We start from the raw sequence: 13,374 nt of genomic DNA on the forward strand, positions 1-13,374 counted from the left end.
GACAGGTTTGACTGTATATATATATATATATATATATCTACTTAATTATAAATATCAAAGGACAATCGGACAGCCCTGACGTGAATACTTTTATTGTCAATTGTTTGTTTTTTTTGTCTCAAAAAATGTAGACAATTAATTTGCGGGACAATGAACATTTCAAAATGCACCTGCATTGTTCTCTGACCTGGTTAAATAAAAAAGGCGTGTTTGTCCAGTCATAGTTTTTTTCATTGTACTTTTCTTAAAATTAATACTAATGCTAATTCTCATCTCGTCTTGGACTCATGCACCCAATCTCGTGCATCGTCCCGTCTCGTGAGTTGGGTGTCTCGTGAGACCCAACGCTTTTTTCAAGTGACTCAAAAAGTTGCACGGTGTCGAAATAACATCCAAACATGATTTGAGTGACTCCCTACCTCCCTATACTTTCAATTACACCCTTTCAAATCACCAGCAATTTATTTTAACAAGTGATTTGCTTTTCTAGCTAATAATCCTAAGTGATAATGATTGGAATGAGAAAACCACAATCACCAAAATTCGATCTAAATCCCATTTGACAGAAAAGGATTAGTAATAGTAACTATAGCACATTAGCGGTCTGAGAAATGCACAGAGGTGTGTTAGATTGTAATCGCGTCTCTTTTCATTGTGTTACTCAAGTTTTCATTCTCACATATCAGCGCTTCCCCAATCAACGTTTGCCATTTTTATTACCCTGAGGTCAAAGCAGTAATTTGAAAGCATGCACTAATAACATGAATGTTAGTGCTGGGGGGGGGGGGGGGGGGGGGGGCATTCCCAGGGGATAAGGAACAAGAGGAGGAGAAATGATATCGACGGGGTACATTCCTAGAAGAAAGTGAAAGGACATCGGCGTCTCACGTGCTTCCCTGCAGCAAATACAAAGCTCAGTAGGGAGAGCTGACGCCATTTCAGCCGGGCCAGTTTAGATGTAACAAATCTTCTGGCTCCTTTACCAGATCACTATCAAGTGCTCCAAATAGATGGGTCTTATTTGGTCTTTGCTACAGTGATGCTACAATGCAACCGTCTGCGAATCAATCTATTAATAGCTCATACATGCATGTGAATATACGTGTATGTGCATGAGTATGTGAAAAAAGTACAGTATGTGAATTTTTCTTGGAGATCAATAAAGCATCGATCTGTCTACACAGCAAAGGTGATCCTGCATGTGATTTTTTTTTTTTTTTGGAGAGGGTGGGGTGTAACATGAATGACACTGAGTAATCTTTAGCTGGAAATTCATCTGCTTCTCGATTTGTCAGCTTTGTGCGCTTGACCCGCTTTGCATTGTGGGTCAAAGCTATAACTCACACTCTGCAAGTCGAAGTGATCCCATCAGCTCGCTGTTGTGTCCTCATTCCTGTGTTTCCCCAGTGTCCGGCTGCTTTTGATCACTGTAACACAAATGGATGGTTTTCCTACGGTGCTTTGATTAGACTGCGTGATGAGTTACTGCACTTTGTTCAAGAGAAATTGATGTTTGTGTATCCACCTGTCTACTGGGAGGCGAGCATTTTGATCCCAGATGTACCATGGCCTTCTAATAAATCACTGTTTGCGCCTCCACCGCCATATTTAGCCATCACTAGAAGTAGACATAAGAGAGATGGATGGATGCCTTTACCTGACAGCCTTGATTGAAAAATTGTCAGCAAGTGCCAGCATGTGACAAAATATCCATCAGAATTCAATATTGCCTTCTGGAAATATGAAAACACGGGGTCCACAGTTAATCGTATTTTTGTCCAAGGTTGATTCTCTTTTTTTTCTTTTATTATTCATTAAAGGCTTGAGTGCGCCACACAAGCACCAGCCCTCGAGCTGCTGCAACCCAAAAGCCTAACCTTTTTCTCCAGTTTTCTGATCAGTCAAATCATCAACTCCTACTTTATAAAGCAGCTTGCATAGTCATTCTTTTGATGTGCCAAACAATGCAAACATGTGTGCAATTTGCATTTCCTATTCTTTTTTTAAAATCTGTACTTCAAAAGAAATGAGAAATGATTCAGCATGCTTAATTCCATGTGTCAAGAGTTGAGTCTGTGAGATTAAAAGCGAAACTTCTTGAATGCACCATTCTTGGACAAATTGGTCTGGGGGTGTTCTTGATTCTTATCAAAAGTGAACCCCTGATTGATTCTCATCAGAAATTTTTGCCAGCTGTCGTCTCTGTGGGGGAAAGCCAACATCAATCCTTCCTCCTACACTTGGCCACGTCTTGGTTCAGTGATGATTTAGAGTGGGGGGAGGAAGGTCAGATAAGAGTCTTTAAACATAAGGCACTGGGAAAACATTATCGGTGAAAAATATTAGGGGTGTCTTAGGATTTTCGACTATTCGACGATGCAAAACTAAGGAGTCAGATTTACTATCAACCATGCAAATGTCATGTGATCAAGAATGTACCATTCTGACTACGTGGAGGTGCCATAGAATGTGACATAGAATGTCTTTGTTTTTGTTATAGCCTATTTTGATACAAAATCAGCCTCATTTGTCTTAATGAAATGAAAATGACGTGTGCGTTTAACTTTAATTAGAAGACCTACACTTACTGTGCATTCATAATTGCACATTTCAAAGGAGCTGAGGTGAGGACGAGCTTCAGCACTGATGGACTTAGTGGCTCATACTGTAATGGCTACATAATGGCTACTAAAAAATCACGCAAAGTGTGGAAGTACTTTGAAAAGGTTAACGATGACCCCAAGAAAGTATATGGTGCACCTTGTGTCAGCAGCAACATGTTGTATCTTTTAAAACAGGAAAGGCTGTTACGCCAACTTTATTTTATATCCCGACTGTGTATTTTATTCCAGTAAATTAGGCTGCTAACTGGGAGTTTTGGCAATTTGCTGTTTTTCAAGCCACGTTGTTCCTATTTTATGTGCACTTTTCTGATGTGTGATATGTTCAGACGACCATGCTCTCTGCGTCACTAAATAAATTAAGGTGCTGTTGTTGCACACCTGCCATGTTTATTTGTTTATGTGGATGTTTTACCTTTTTTTTTAGGTGGAAACAGTTGCAAATTACATCTGTTTATTTGTAGGGATCTCCATTAGCCGAGCTCAAAAAATAATAATAAATAAAAAAACAACGTTCGCTGATTAGTCGGCTACGGGCAAAATCTAACAAATCCGATTCGACTATGAAATTCCATCGTCGAAAAGGGCCTTAGAAAATACAGCCGAAAGCCACAACAAGTTAGCCCGTTTAGGGGTTAAAAGCAATAGAATAACTAAACCCACAATTAAGAGGTTTCTTGACTGCTTAGAAAAAAAAAGGTTATGTTGCATATTTCTGACAGTTTGATTGATTTAGGCTTTTGCAGAAGGAGATCATTTGGGCTATTTACATGTAGACTGCTGAGCTGACAGTATCATCAGTTGGTTGAGCGTGATAAATGAGGGTTATTAAAAAGCTGTTGTTAAGGACAGCACTGTTAATACATCCTTTCACAAAGTGCTCACAAAAGGTGAGAAGAGGAGAAAAAGCCTATTTTTGGCTTTGTTAATGCTATTTAACTTCTTGTTAGGAATACTTTACATCTTAACTCAAAGTCTTCTAAATGCAAACTAATGAATTCATCTGTTCCAGGGTTGCCATCACAACTGTACAAGCAAAAAAAGAAAAAAAACAAACACTCTTTTAGCGTTAATGCTTTTCTATTCCCACTGGGCTGAATTCTCATGATGTTCTGTGCGACTTCCATGCATTGCATCAAAATGATGCTTTTTCTGATTTGGTTCAGTCTTCTATATAAGATACCTCATCTTCAATGTTACTGAAAGACAGCTTCCAAGTCATGTAGTTTCACTGTCATCTTGTTATTCCAACGCATAGAAATACAGGGGAATATAGCTGAGACTATCAGTATTAGTAACATTGGGTCCCTTCACTTTTTAATGTGATCCTATCTCTTGTTGAAGACCTATCTCAGGAGGCATGCTGTATTTAGTGAGTGTATATGAGACTGTGCAGCTTGTCTTTCTAACAAGCAGCAAAGACAAGTCCCTTCAATAATGCTTCAGTGGTGTAAGGAGGATCTGACAACACAGCCGCATGTGCCTCAGTATCAGTCCTCATATTTACAGCAGGAAAACATTAATTGATCGTTTGATCCGCATGCCAGTTTGACAAGCCATCCTCTGTCGGTGTTACTGGGAGCAGCAAAGCACACAATCAGTTTATTTTCAAATGTTACATTAGTGCATGTGCAATGCTGACTGCCATGCTGACACTGTCAAACATAACTGCAACACATTTTTGCTTCTTAATTTTTGTAATTCCTCTTTATTCAATATAGCTTATTGAGCCACAAGGGGAATTTATTTTTACACTGAAAGAAGAGATGTCAAAATATTGCAACACTCGCATAGATGCATAGGTTGAAAATGATATGTTTGCATATGTACAGATGGTAATATAATAAAAATATTATATAATATTAGATTATGTAATGGAGCATAGTTGTGACACTGTAGGAATGACACCATGGTGATAGCGCACGCTGCTTAATATAGCTCCACCCACTTTTTCCACCCTGTGTGCTGTTGCCACGCAACCAAGGGAGACTCCAGGAAGTGCCTGCCAAGAAATAGCTGTATGCATAAGCCCACGTCTATCAAAACGCCAAGGTTAAATATCTTCAGACACAAACTTGAGATGACCCTGTCCAGAATTCCAGAGTAAACGCACCCTTTGTTCTCCTCTTCTAGATCCCTCAGATTAGCTATGCGTCGACCGCACCGGAGTTGAGTGACGACCGGCGCTATGACTTCTTCTCAAGAGTGGTTCCTCCAGACTCCTTTCAGGCCCAGGCCATGGTGGATATAATTCGAGCGCTGGGCTGGAGTTACGTCTCCACCATCGCCTCAGAAGGCAGCTACGGAGAGAAAGGAGTGGAGGCCTTCACACAACTCTCCAAAGAAGCAGGTTCGTCAAGTCCTAGATGCAAATGTTGTTTTTTTTTCTTTCCTTAAACACATTTGTCTGATTTAAAACATGTTTGGCCTTTTCCACCCAGTAGAAAATCTGTTTTGCATTTCCAATTCATCTTAACATTCCTTGTTTTGGAAAAATGAATTATTGATGTTTGGCAACTTCTGCCTCGGCTCCTCTGTGAGCCGCTGGGTGTTACTGAAGATAGACAAGAAGAGTGCCTGGGAGAGAAAATATCACAATAATGAGCATTGCTTTTTTTTTTTTTTTTTTAAAGAAAAGAATGTAACCATTTTAGCGTTTTACAACCACATAAGCACACTAGGAATTGTGTGAACGTGTCTGATTTGTTTTCTTTGGACAACCCAGAAGAGAGAATTTGGCATAAGCTTTGTGTTACAGTGTTCCCTTTCTGTTCCGCTCATCCTCATCCTTTTTTTTCCTTTTGTGTATCCCAGCTACTGAGGGTGCTCAGCACTGAGAATGGTAATGATAGTCAGTCATCTTGGTGCTCAGCCAGTACAAACCACTTTGGTTGCTTGTATGAGGCAGCAGGCCTTCAGATATTTATTTCCTTTTAGAAATGAATCCTTCCCCTTTTGGCAAGGGTCTCCTTTCTTCAAGACACCATAGAATTACATTCAGCCAAAAGCCCGGATTGGTTTCTAAACAAGCTGCAAGAATAAACCTGTGGGAAAATTAAGTAATTCACAATACTCTCAAGAACAAAGCTAGCTAAGTTCAAAATTCTCACCTATGGTCACCAGCTTCGAGTGGTGAATGACTTAACTAATGCAAGCAGACACAATGAGCTGTACTTGCGAACGCAGCAATCTTCAATTTATACATATATTTCAGTCAACAAAAACAGACTCCAGTGATGGAATTGCAGAGTCACAGTACACCATTATTATAATATTTTGTCAATGTCAACAATAATATAATGTTAATTGCCCAGCATAAGCAACAATTACTAGCTGCATTTAGCATCAGAAATAAAGTAATTACAATGTAATTACTTTTTGTAATTTCTCTGCTTTTGTTATTGATCATGGCTGCTTCTTTGATAAAGAAGGTGATAAACACTACAGAATTTAAGCAATAACTCATTGCAAAACTACAAAGATGATGCCCGTTTGGCTCTCGCTGTCACATCATGTTTTTGTGTCACGTTATCAGTGGGAAAAGTAACCTTAAATGTTCATTTAGCCATATCATTTGACATGTATATGCATTTCAAATTGTTTTCTGCATGTAAAACTATAATTTTAAAACTATAAAAGTGTGTTTTGAGTTAAAATACTGTATTGTATGCTAACCGGAAAATGTACGCAAACCAAGACAAAATTTGGACATACATTTTTTACGTTAATCGAAAAGCATGCTAATCGGGGCGTATGATAACAGTATTTATTCCATAAAATTGTATTAATTTATTCCCAACAGTCTACTATCTTCATTTTGTAGCGTGTCTCATGGCTCCACTGGTACCGGTGCGTTTTCCAGTATGTTAGATTTTTTTTTTTGTCCAATCAAATTTGAGCTTTTATATGCTACAATGTGTATCTAATCTGCCCAGAGCCTTCAGAGTCAGTCGTGCTGGCCCATGTCACTTAAACACTATTCACAATGGGCCTACTTCTTTATCCAGTACTCAAAGGATTTTTTCTATTGTGTCTCTGCTGAGTATGATGTATTTTATTATTATTTTTTTATGTTTTTGTCATGTTATTAGATACTGTAAATATGATGGTGTTGTAGTATAGAGGTTTGAAGTTCTCTGGTGCTTGGCCGAGGGCCAAATCCACAGGCCGATGCTGGTGAAGGCCGGCGGAAGTTACCAGCAGAAATGTCACTAAAGCGCATCGGAGATGATGTATTTGAAGATAAAGGGTTAACTGGGTTTCCTTCTTTAGTAATAATGGTATTCACCCCCAATACGTGAAATGCCTCTCTCTATATAATGCCACACCTTATGTTGCATTTTTGGATATTATTGATGGTTTCTATAATTGCAATGTGATAGCTGTGGTATTAAGAGGCAGATTACTTCGGTTAAGTCTCCACTCAAGGCACAGGTACCAAATGCAGTATAACAATATTCACATTTGATTTTATGCCACCCCCAATAGTCAAGTAAAATAGCTGGTGTTATAAATCACTGTGTTGTGAGTATTTACCTGGCATGACAGCATGGCAGAAGAATGAACCGTAATGTGCTACATCAGCCGCATGAAGTCCATTTTCTTTTCTATTTGTGAATGGATTCCCTCTGTTGTTTGATTCCTAGCCTTACTTGTCTTTTTTCTCTTTTCAACCATGTCATAACGTAAAAAAAAAACAAAAAAAAACGTGTTATTTGATGGGAGGAGCAGATAGGGTTCGGGTGAGTAGCACAGAGGTTGAGTGGTTTGCACTCGCTTCACAGCAAGCAGGTTGTGTGTTTGCCTTTTTGTGTGGAGATTGTATGTTCTCCCTGTGTTTATGTGAGTTCTCTGTGGGTATTGCAATCTTCCTTGAACACACCAAATTGTTTGGAGGTGCGAATGCGAGTTTAAATCAGTCGTATCCAATGTTTTTTCTTGTGAGCTACTTTTACAAAATGAAAACGGCCAAGAGCTACTCATTTTTGAAACATTTATTTTGATAGCTTATTTCAACCCAAACAAACTAAATATGCTTGTTTTACCAGAACATAAAAAAATGCTGGTATTCACAACTCATATTTTGTATTTCAGAATGTGTTTCTTTCTAGTGTTCTCACATTATTGACCTGAAAACCTGAATGAAAAGCAGGCTTGCGGGCACCTCATGTGGTTGTGGGGGGCTACCTGTGGCCCGCGGTACCGCATTGGTGACCCCTGGTGTAAATGGTTGTCTGTTTCTATGTGTTAGTCCTGTGACTGATTGTTGATCAGTACCTGTAACCCTACACAGGATATGCATGCAGTAGTAGTGGTGTAACATACAATGGATAGACAGAGATGAAACAGGGCTAAGATAAGTCTTTCAGAATTGGCAGCATAGTCACAGTATTTACCAGCTTAGTCACATCTGCAAATACCAACACTGCCTTGACCTTGGATAGTTGGTAATGGTAATGGTAATGGTAATGGTTTGATTTATTTCAAACATGCATACAAGTTACAATGGAATACATCACATAGTACAATTCACAGTTCCACATGTCCAAAAAGGAGTAGGAAGAAGCAAAGCTTATTTAATCCTACCCCCAATCTGTTTCACATCGATTGCAGTATATTTGTTCACTACTTGTATTCCAAATGTACTCTTTGCTAGTTTAAAATACACAAGGAAATGATAAGGTAATATAACAATGTGGTAAATAGGAGTCAGGCTTCTTGTCACCATAAATAATTTATAGAACAGTAGTAATAAATAATAATAAATATAAAATGATAATAAAATAATAACTGATGAAAGGGCTCATACTGTAGTTGACAGAAACATAGCTAGATAATGGGTGAGCACAGATAAGAGTTAGTAATAAGTAAGTTAGTAATAAGTCTCCATTTTTGAAACCTGGAACTTCTTTGATAAGTTATTGATGTACGCCAGCGGTTCTGCGATCTCGTTAATGACCTTTTTCATCCTTTCCATTTCAATTCCATTATAATTAGTAGATGTTTTTGCTTTACATTTATTGACAATATCAATGATGTCCTTTTTGTCGTATCTGTGATGAACATGGAGTTGGGGTTCCTGTCTATAGTTTCGTTCCATTCCTCCACTGACCAGAAGTTTGGGATCTTTTCTTCCAGTTTTGGTCCAATATTTACAAAGGAGTAATTGAACCTTTCAACTACCTCGTTCATATCATCATTATTCGAATTTCCATCTGTGAAATAATGAGAGTAATCTGCTTTCTTAGTACCAGTCCTGTTAATATCGTTTAGGATGCCCCAGGTTGCTCTAATGTTGTTTTTATACTTATCCAGTGAGTGACTATAATATTCGTTCTTACACACTCTCAAGATGTTTAACTTATTTTTATGTCTTCATATTTTTTCCTGCTTCTTTTTTTGCGCTTTTTTTCCTGCTTTTTTTTTGTTTCCTGAACACACCGTTAGGTTTTTGCAAATATTAGCAATGCAATATTCCTAAAAACAAGTGTATAAAAAGAAATTGGATATGCATACCCTTAATGATCAATGGTTGTCCATCAATGAAAGTCCTGCTTTACAAGCACACCAACAAGAGCATGTAGTCTGTTGCTCCTCACGTCCACCTCTGTGCATCCCAATCCATTTGGTAAACCTACAGGGAGGGATCACTGTCTCCTGCAGCACACTAATGTGCACAAACCTCAAAAATGGAAAAAGAAGTAATGAAACCCTGCAGGCACTGATCTGCAGTCCAGCATGCATAAATATTTTAGCTGCGTGCATTCACATCCAGTGTGATCACTCATTAAAACTTGAAGAAGCTGTTTGCGGCTGTGTAATATACATTTACTCGGAACGAGAGGCAGCTGCACACAGTTAAAGTGTAGTCTGAGAAGTTCTCCTGATTTAAGTCTTTTTTTTCAAAGTTTCATTTCACCCTAGATGCTGATAAACACAGCTTCTTCCAGTTTGATTTCTCAGCACATTTCTTCTGGATTTTTTTCAAATACACGAAGCAATAAACAAAGCGTTATTATGGTGAGTCTTTAACAGCAATGGAGGGAGAACTGAATAACAGTGTGCTTGTAGACTCATCCTTGCTGCTAAGCAGCAGTCATATTAGCATATTTTTTTCAAATACAAATGGGAATTATTTGCTTTAAAGAAACCCTTCAAAGATCCCCAGACATCGTATTTTTAATAAACACATTAATTATACAAGAGTACATCTCAGGATTCATTCACACAGTTTTGTGCACCAAAGCGGAGTGGAAGCAGTCAAAAAGAAAGTAAACATCTAAGTAAATGTTTATATTTACCAGTTATATATGAGTGGTAGCAGTGGGACTAGACAGAGTGATGTACCATATCTTTGTGTCTTATGCTACTGTTACATTAGAGCAGCAAATATTGATTTTGTTGCTGTCCAATAAAGAAAACCATGTATGTGCTGTTGCACACATTATGGTGATTCTGACCTTTTAATGTGATGTGAATCATCCTATTCTCCTCCATGCATTTTCAACACTGCTTATTGAAGTAAACAACACAAATATACAGTACTTTCTATTTATTTGATTTTATGATCGGCTGCTCTGCTTCTCTGTATGCCATTAATCTTGTTTTGTGTGAAGACTCACAACATGGTCAGGACAACATGCTCTATTGTAACAGTACCATAAGACACAAAGGTACTTGGAGTGCTAACTGCAGAACTTTCATCAAGTTACTCGGAGTGCTTGTTGTCAAAGACATCAAGGATCTGGATTAATACTAAAGATTATATCAACACGACAACACGGACAGCGTCATCAGTATGCCACAAGAAGATCTACAGTTGGACACCTTTTGTTTCACAGACCACAAACAAATGGAATTGGAAAAAGACAGATCCGGACACAATTTTTTTTTTTCATATCAGAAGTGACTGCGTTACTACACCGAGGAGCAATACAACAACAACTTTAGTATTGGTACTAAATTGTCAGTTATCCACATGAACAGCAGAAGCATGTATGCAAATGAAAACAACATCAGACAATATTTGATTCAATTCAAGGAACCCTTCAAAGTAATTGCAATCTCGGAAATGTCGACAAAGGCATGGACTTTCAGTTGGATGGTAATAAAATGATCTGCATTAACAGGAATAATACAAGTGGAGGAGGAGTGGCTGTGTACATGGACAAACATCTGAGCTACAGAATGGTACAGAACATGTTATTTGATATCGATAACATTTCGAAATGCATAACGATTGAAATCTGTAAAGAAAAAAGCAAACATGTATTAATAAATTGTTTATATAGCACTCCAAAGTCAAGTATTGAAATGTAGGATCGGATTAAAACAACCTGCACATACATCAGTCAAAAAATAATCTTCGTATGTGGAGACTTGAATATTGATCTTCTGAATCCACACAAAAACAAAGTAATAGATGACTTCATAGATGCAGTGTATAGTTTGAGTCTATATCCTAAAATCACCAGACCAAGCAGAATAACAGACCGCTGTGCCACCCTTATCAATAATATAGAGACATCAGTGACCTTCTTCAAGTGTTTACAATTTACAACAAACACTACAAAAAAGAAAGATGAAGGACAAAAAGACTTTCCAAAGACTACACACAGAGGACAGTGTCAACGCTTTTAAGAAAGATCTAGAAGAACAAAGATGGGAGAGTGTGTACAGTGCAAATGATGTGGATGAAGCATATGAACACTTTCTAAATACTTATATGAAACTGTCCCTTGCGAGAAGTGTCCAATAAGCAAAAGAAAAATAATCAGCCATGGATGACAAAAGGACTAAAAGAATGCCTGTAAGAAGAAAAACACTTTATATAGGAAATTTATCATTTTAACAAACTAAGAAGCAGAAAAAACATATAAGGCATCCAAAAATTAGTTAACAACAATCTCAAGAGTGTATAAGAAAGAATATTATAGTCAATTATTACATAAAAATAAAAGTATTAGAGCAACTTGGGGCATCCTAAACAGTATCGTAAAAACAGTACTAAGACTACCCTCATTATTGTACTGTATGGTTGGAAACACCAGTAATGATGATATGAATGAGGAGGTTGAAAAGTAGAATAACTACTTATATTGGACCAAAACTAGATGGAGAGATTCCAAAATTCTGGACAAGGGAGGAAAGGAATGAAACAATAGACAGGAATCCTAATTCCATGTTCCTCACTTATCTGACAACAAAGGTAATCACTGATACTGTCAATAATTGTAAAGCAAAAACATCAACTGATTGTAATGAAATTGAAATGGAAACAATAAAAACGGTTACTAACGAGATTGTAGAATCGCTGACGTATATCAGTAATGTATCATTCCAGACTGGTCAATTTCCAAGCAAAATGAAAATAGCTAAAGTAGTTCCAATCTTCAGAAACCGAGACAAACATCAATTTACAAACTCTTTATTACCACAATTTTCTAAAATAATCGAAAAGCTATTCAATAACAGGTTGGACCAATTTATCAATAAGAATAATTTACTCGCAGATAGCCAATATGGATACAGAGTTAACATTTTAACCTCCATGGCACTGATCGAAATTACTGACGAAATTACCAACGCTACAGACCACAGAAAGTGTGCAGTTTCAATATTTGTAGATCTGACAAAAGATTTTGATACAATTAATCACAACATCCTAATTACAAAATTAGAAAAGTACGGAATCAGAGGGTTAGTTTTGAATTGGGTCAAAAGCTATCTAGCTAACAGGAAGCAATATGTAAAGCTCAGAGAATACACATCTGCAAGTTTAAATATTACGTGTGGCGTACCCCAGGGGTCAATACTGGGACCAAAACTGTTTAACTTGTATATTAATGACATCTGTAAAGTGACAAAAGACTTAAACTTAGTATTATTGGCAGATGATTCTACTGCCTTTTGTTCTGGGGAAAGCACACAAGAGCTAATTAAAAAAGTCACAGATTAAATGGCCATACTAAAAAGATGGTTTGATAAAAATACTGTAGATTATCCTTGAACCTAAGTAAAACTAAAATAATGCTATTAGGTAATAGCAGAAAGGACACACAGGTGGAAATCTCACATTCAAAATATACAACATAAGGTGGCGATAAATACTTAAATATTGAATAAAGCAAAATTTGTCCTTGGCCAAAAATCACTCCATACTCTTTACTGTTCTCTGGTATTACCATATCTAACTTACTGTGTGGAGATATGGGGTAATAACTAAAAAATAAATCTTCACTCGCTAAATGTACTGCAAAAAGATCAGTATGGATAATCCCTAATAACGCGTACAAATAACATACAAATATTTTATTTCTAAAATCAAAAATATTAAAATTTGCTGATTTTGTACATTTTCAAACAGCTAAAATTATGCATAAAGCAAACATTAACCTGTTACCCAAAAATGACATACAATACTTTTCTACAAGAGAGGCGAAATATGATCTTAGGGAATGAACGCAAAGTTTAAGTGAACTATAAAGGTTTGTATTTTGGTGGCTGAAATCACTATTAAACTATGAATTATGCTATTTCTCTAAATATTAGTATTTTAATAACTTTGTGATACATACTGTAATTAAATATTAATTAAGTAAATTCTTAATACTGTATATGTAAATCCACTTGAGTTTTATATTTCATGTCCATGATGCAATTTTTCATGATATTATTGTTACCGTTTGCCAAATAATATTATATTTTATGCCACTCCCACCCCAAATGGGAAGTGAGCTCTAATCACACACTA

General features: G+C 37.0%; 1 protein-coding gene across 1 annotated transcript in view; it reads left to right on the plus strand.

Annotated features, from left to right (window-relative positions):
- LOC129178149 (metabotropic glutamate receptor 7-like) overlaps window positions 1-13,374 on the plus strand; it is a 112,672-nt gene that overhangs the window by 41,515 nt on the left and 57,783 nt on the right. The window contains exon 2 of the mRNA XM_054770075.1: window positions 4,755-4,971. Coding sequence (XP_054626050.1) covers window positions 4,755-4,971 — 217 coding nt within the window. The remainder of the gene's footprint in view (window positions 1-4,754; window positions 4,972-13,374) is intronic.

This window comes from Dunckerocampus dactyliophorus, chromosome 1 (genome assembly GCF_027744805.1).
Source record: "Dunckerocampus dactyliophorus isolate RoL2022-P2 chromosome 1, RoL_Ddac_1.1, whole genome shotgun sequence".
Lineage (NCBI taxonomy): Eukaryota > Metazoa > Chordata > Actinopteri > Syngnathiformes > Syngnathidae > Dunckerocampus > Dunckerocampus dactyliophorus.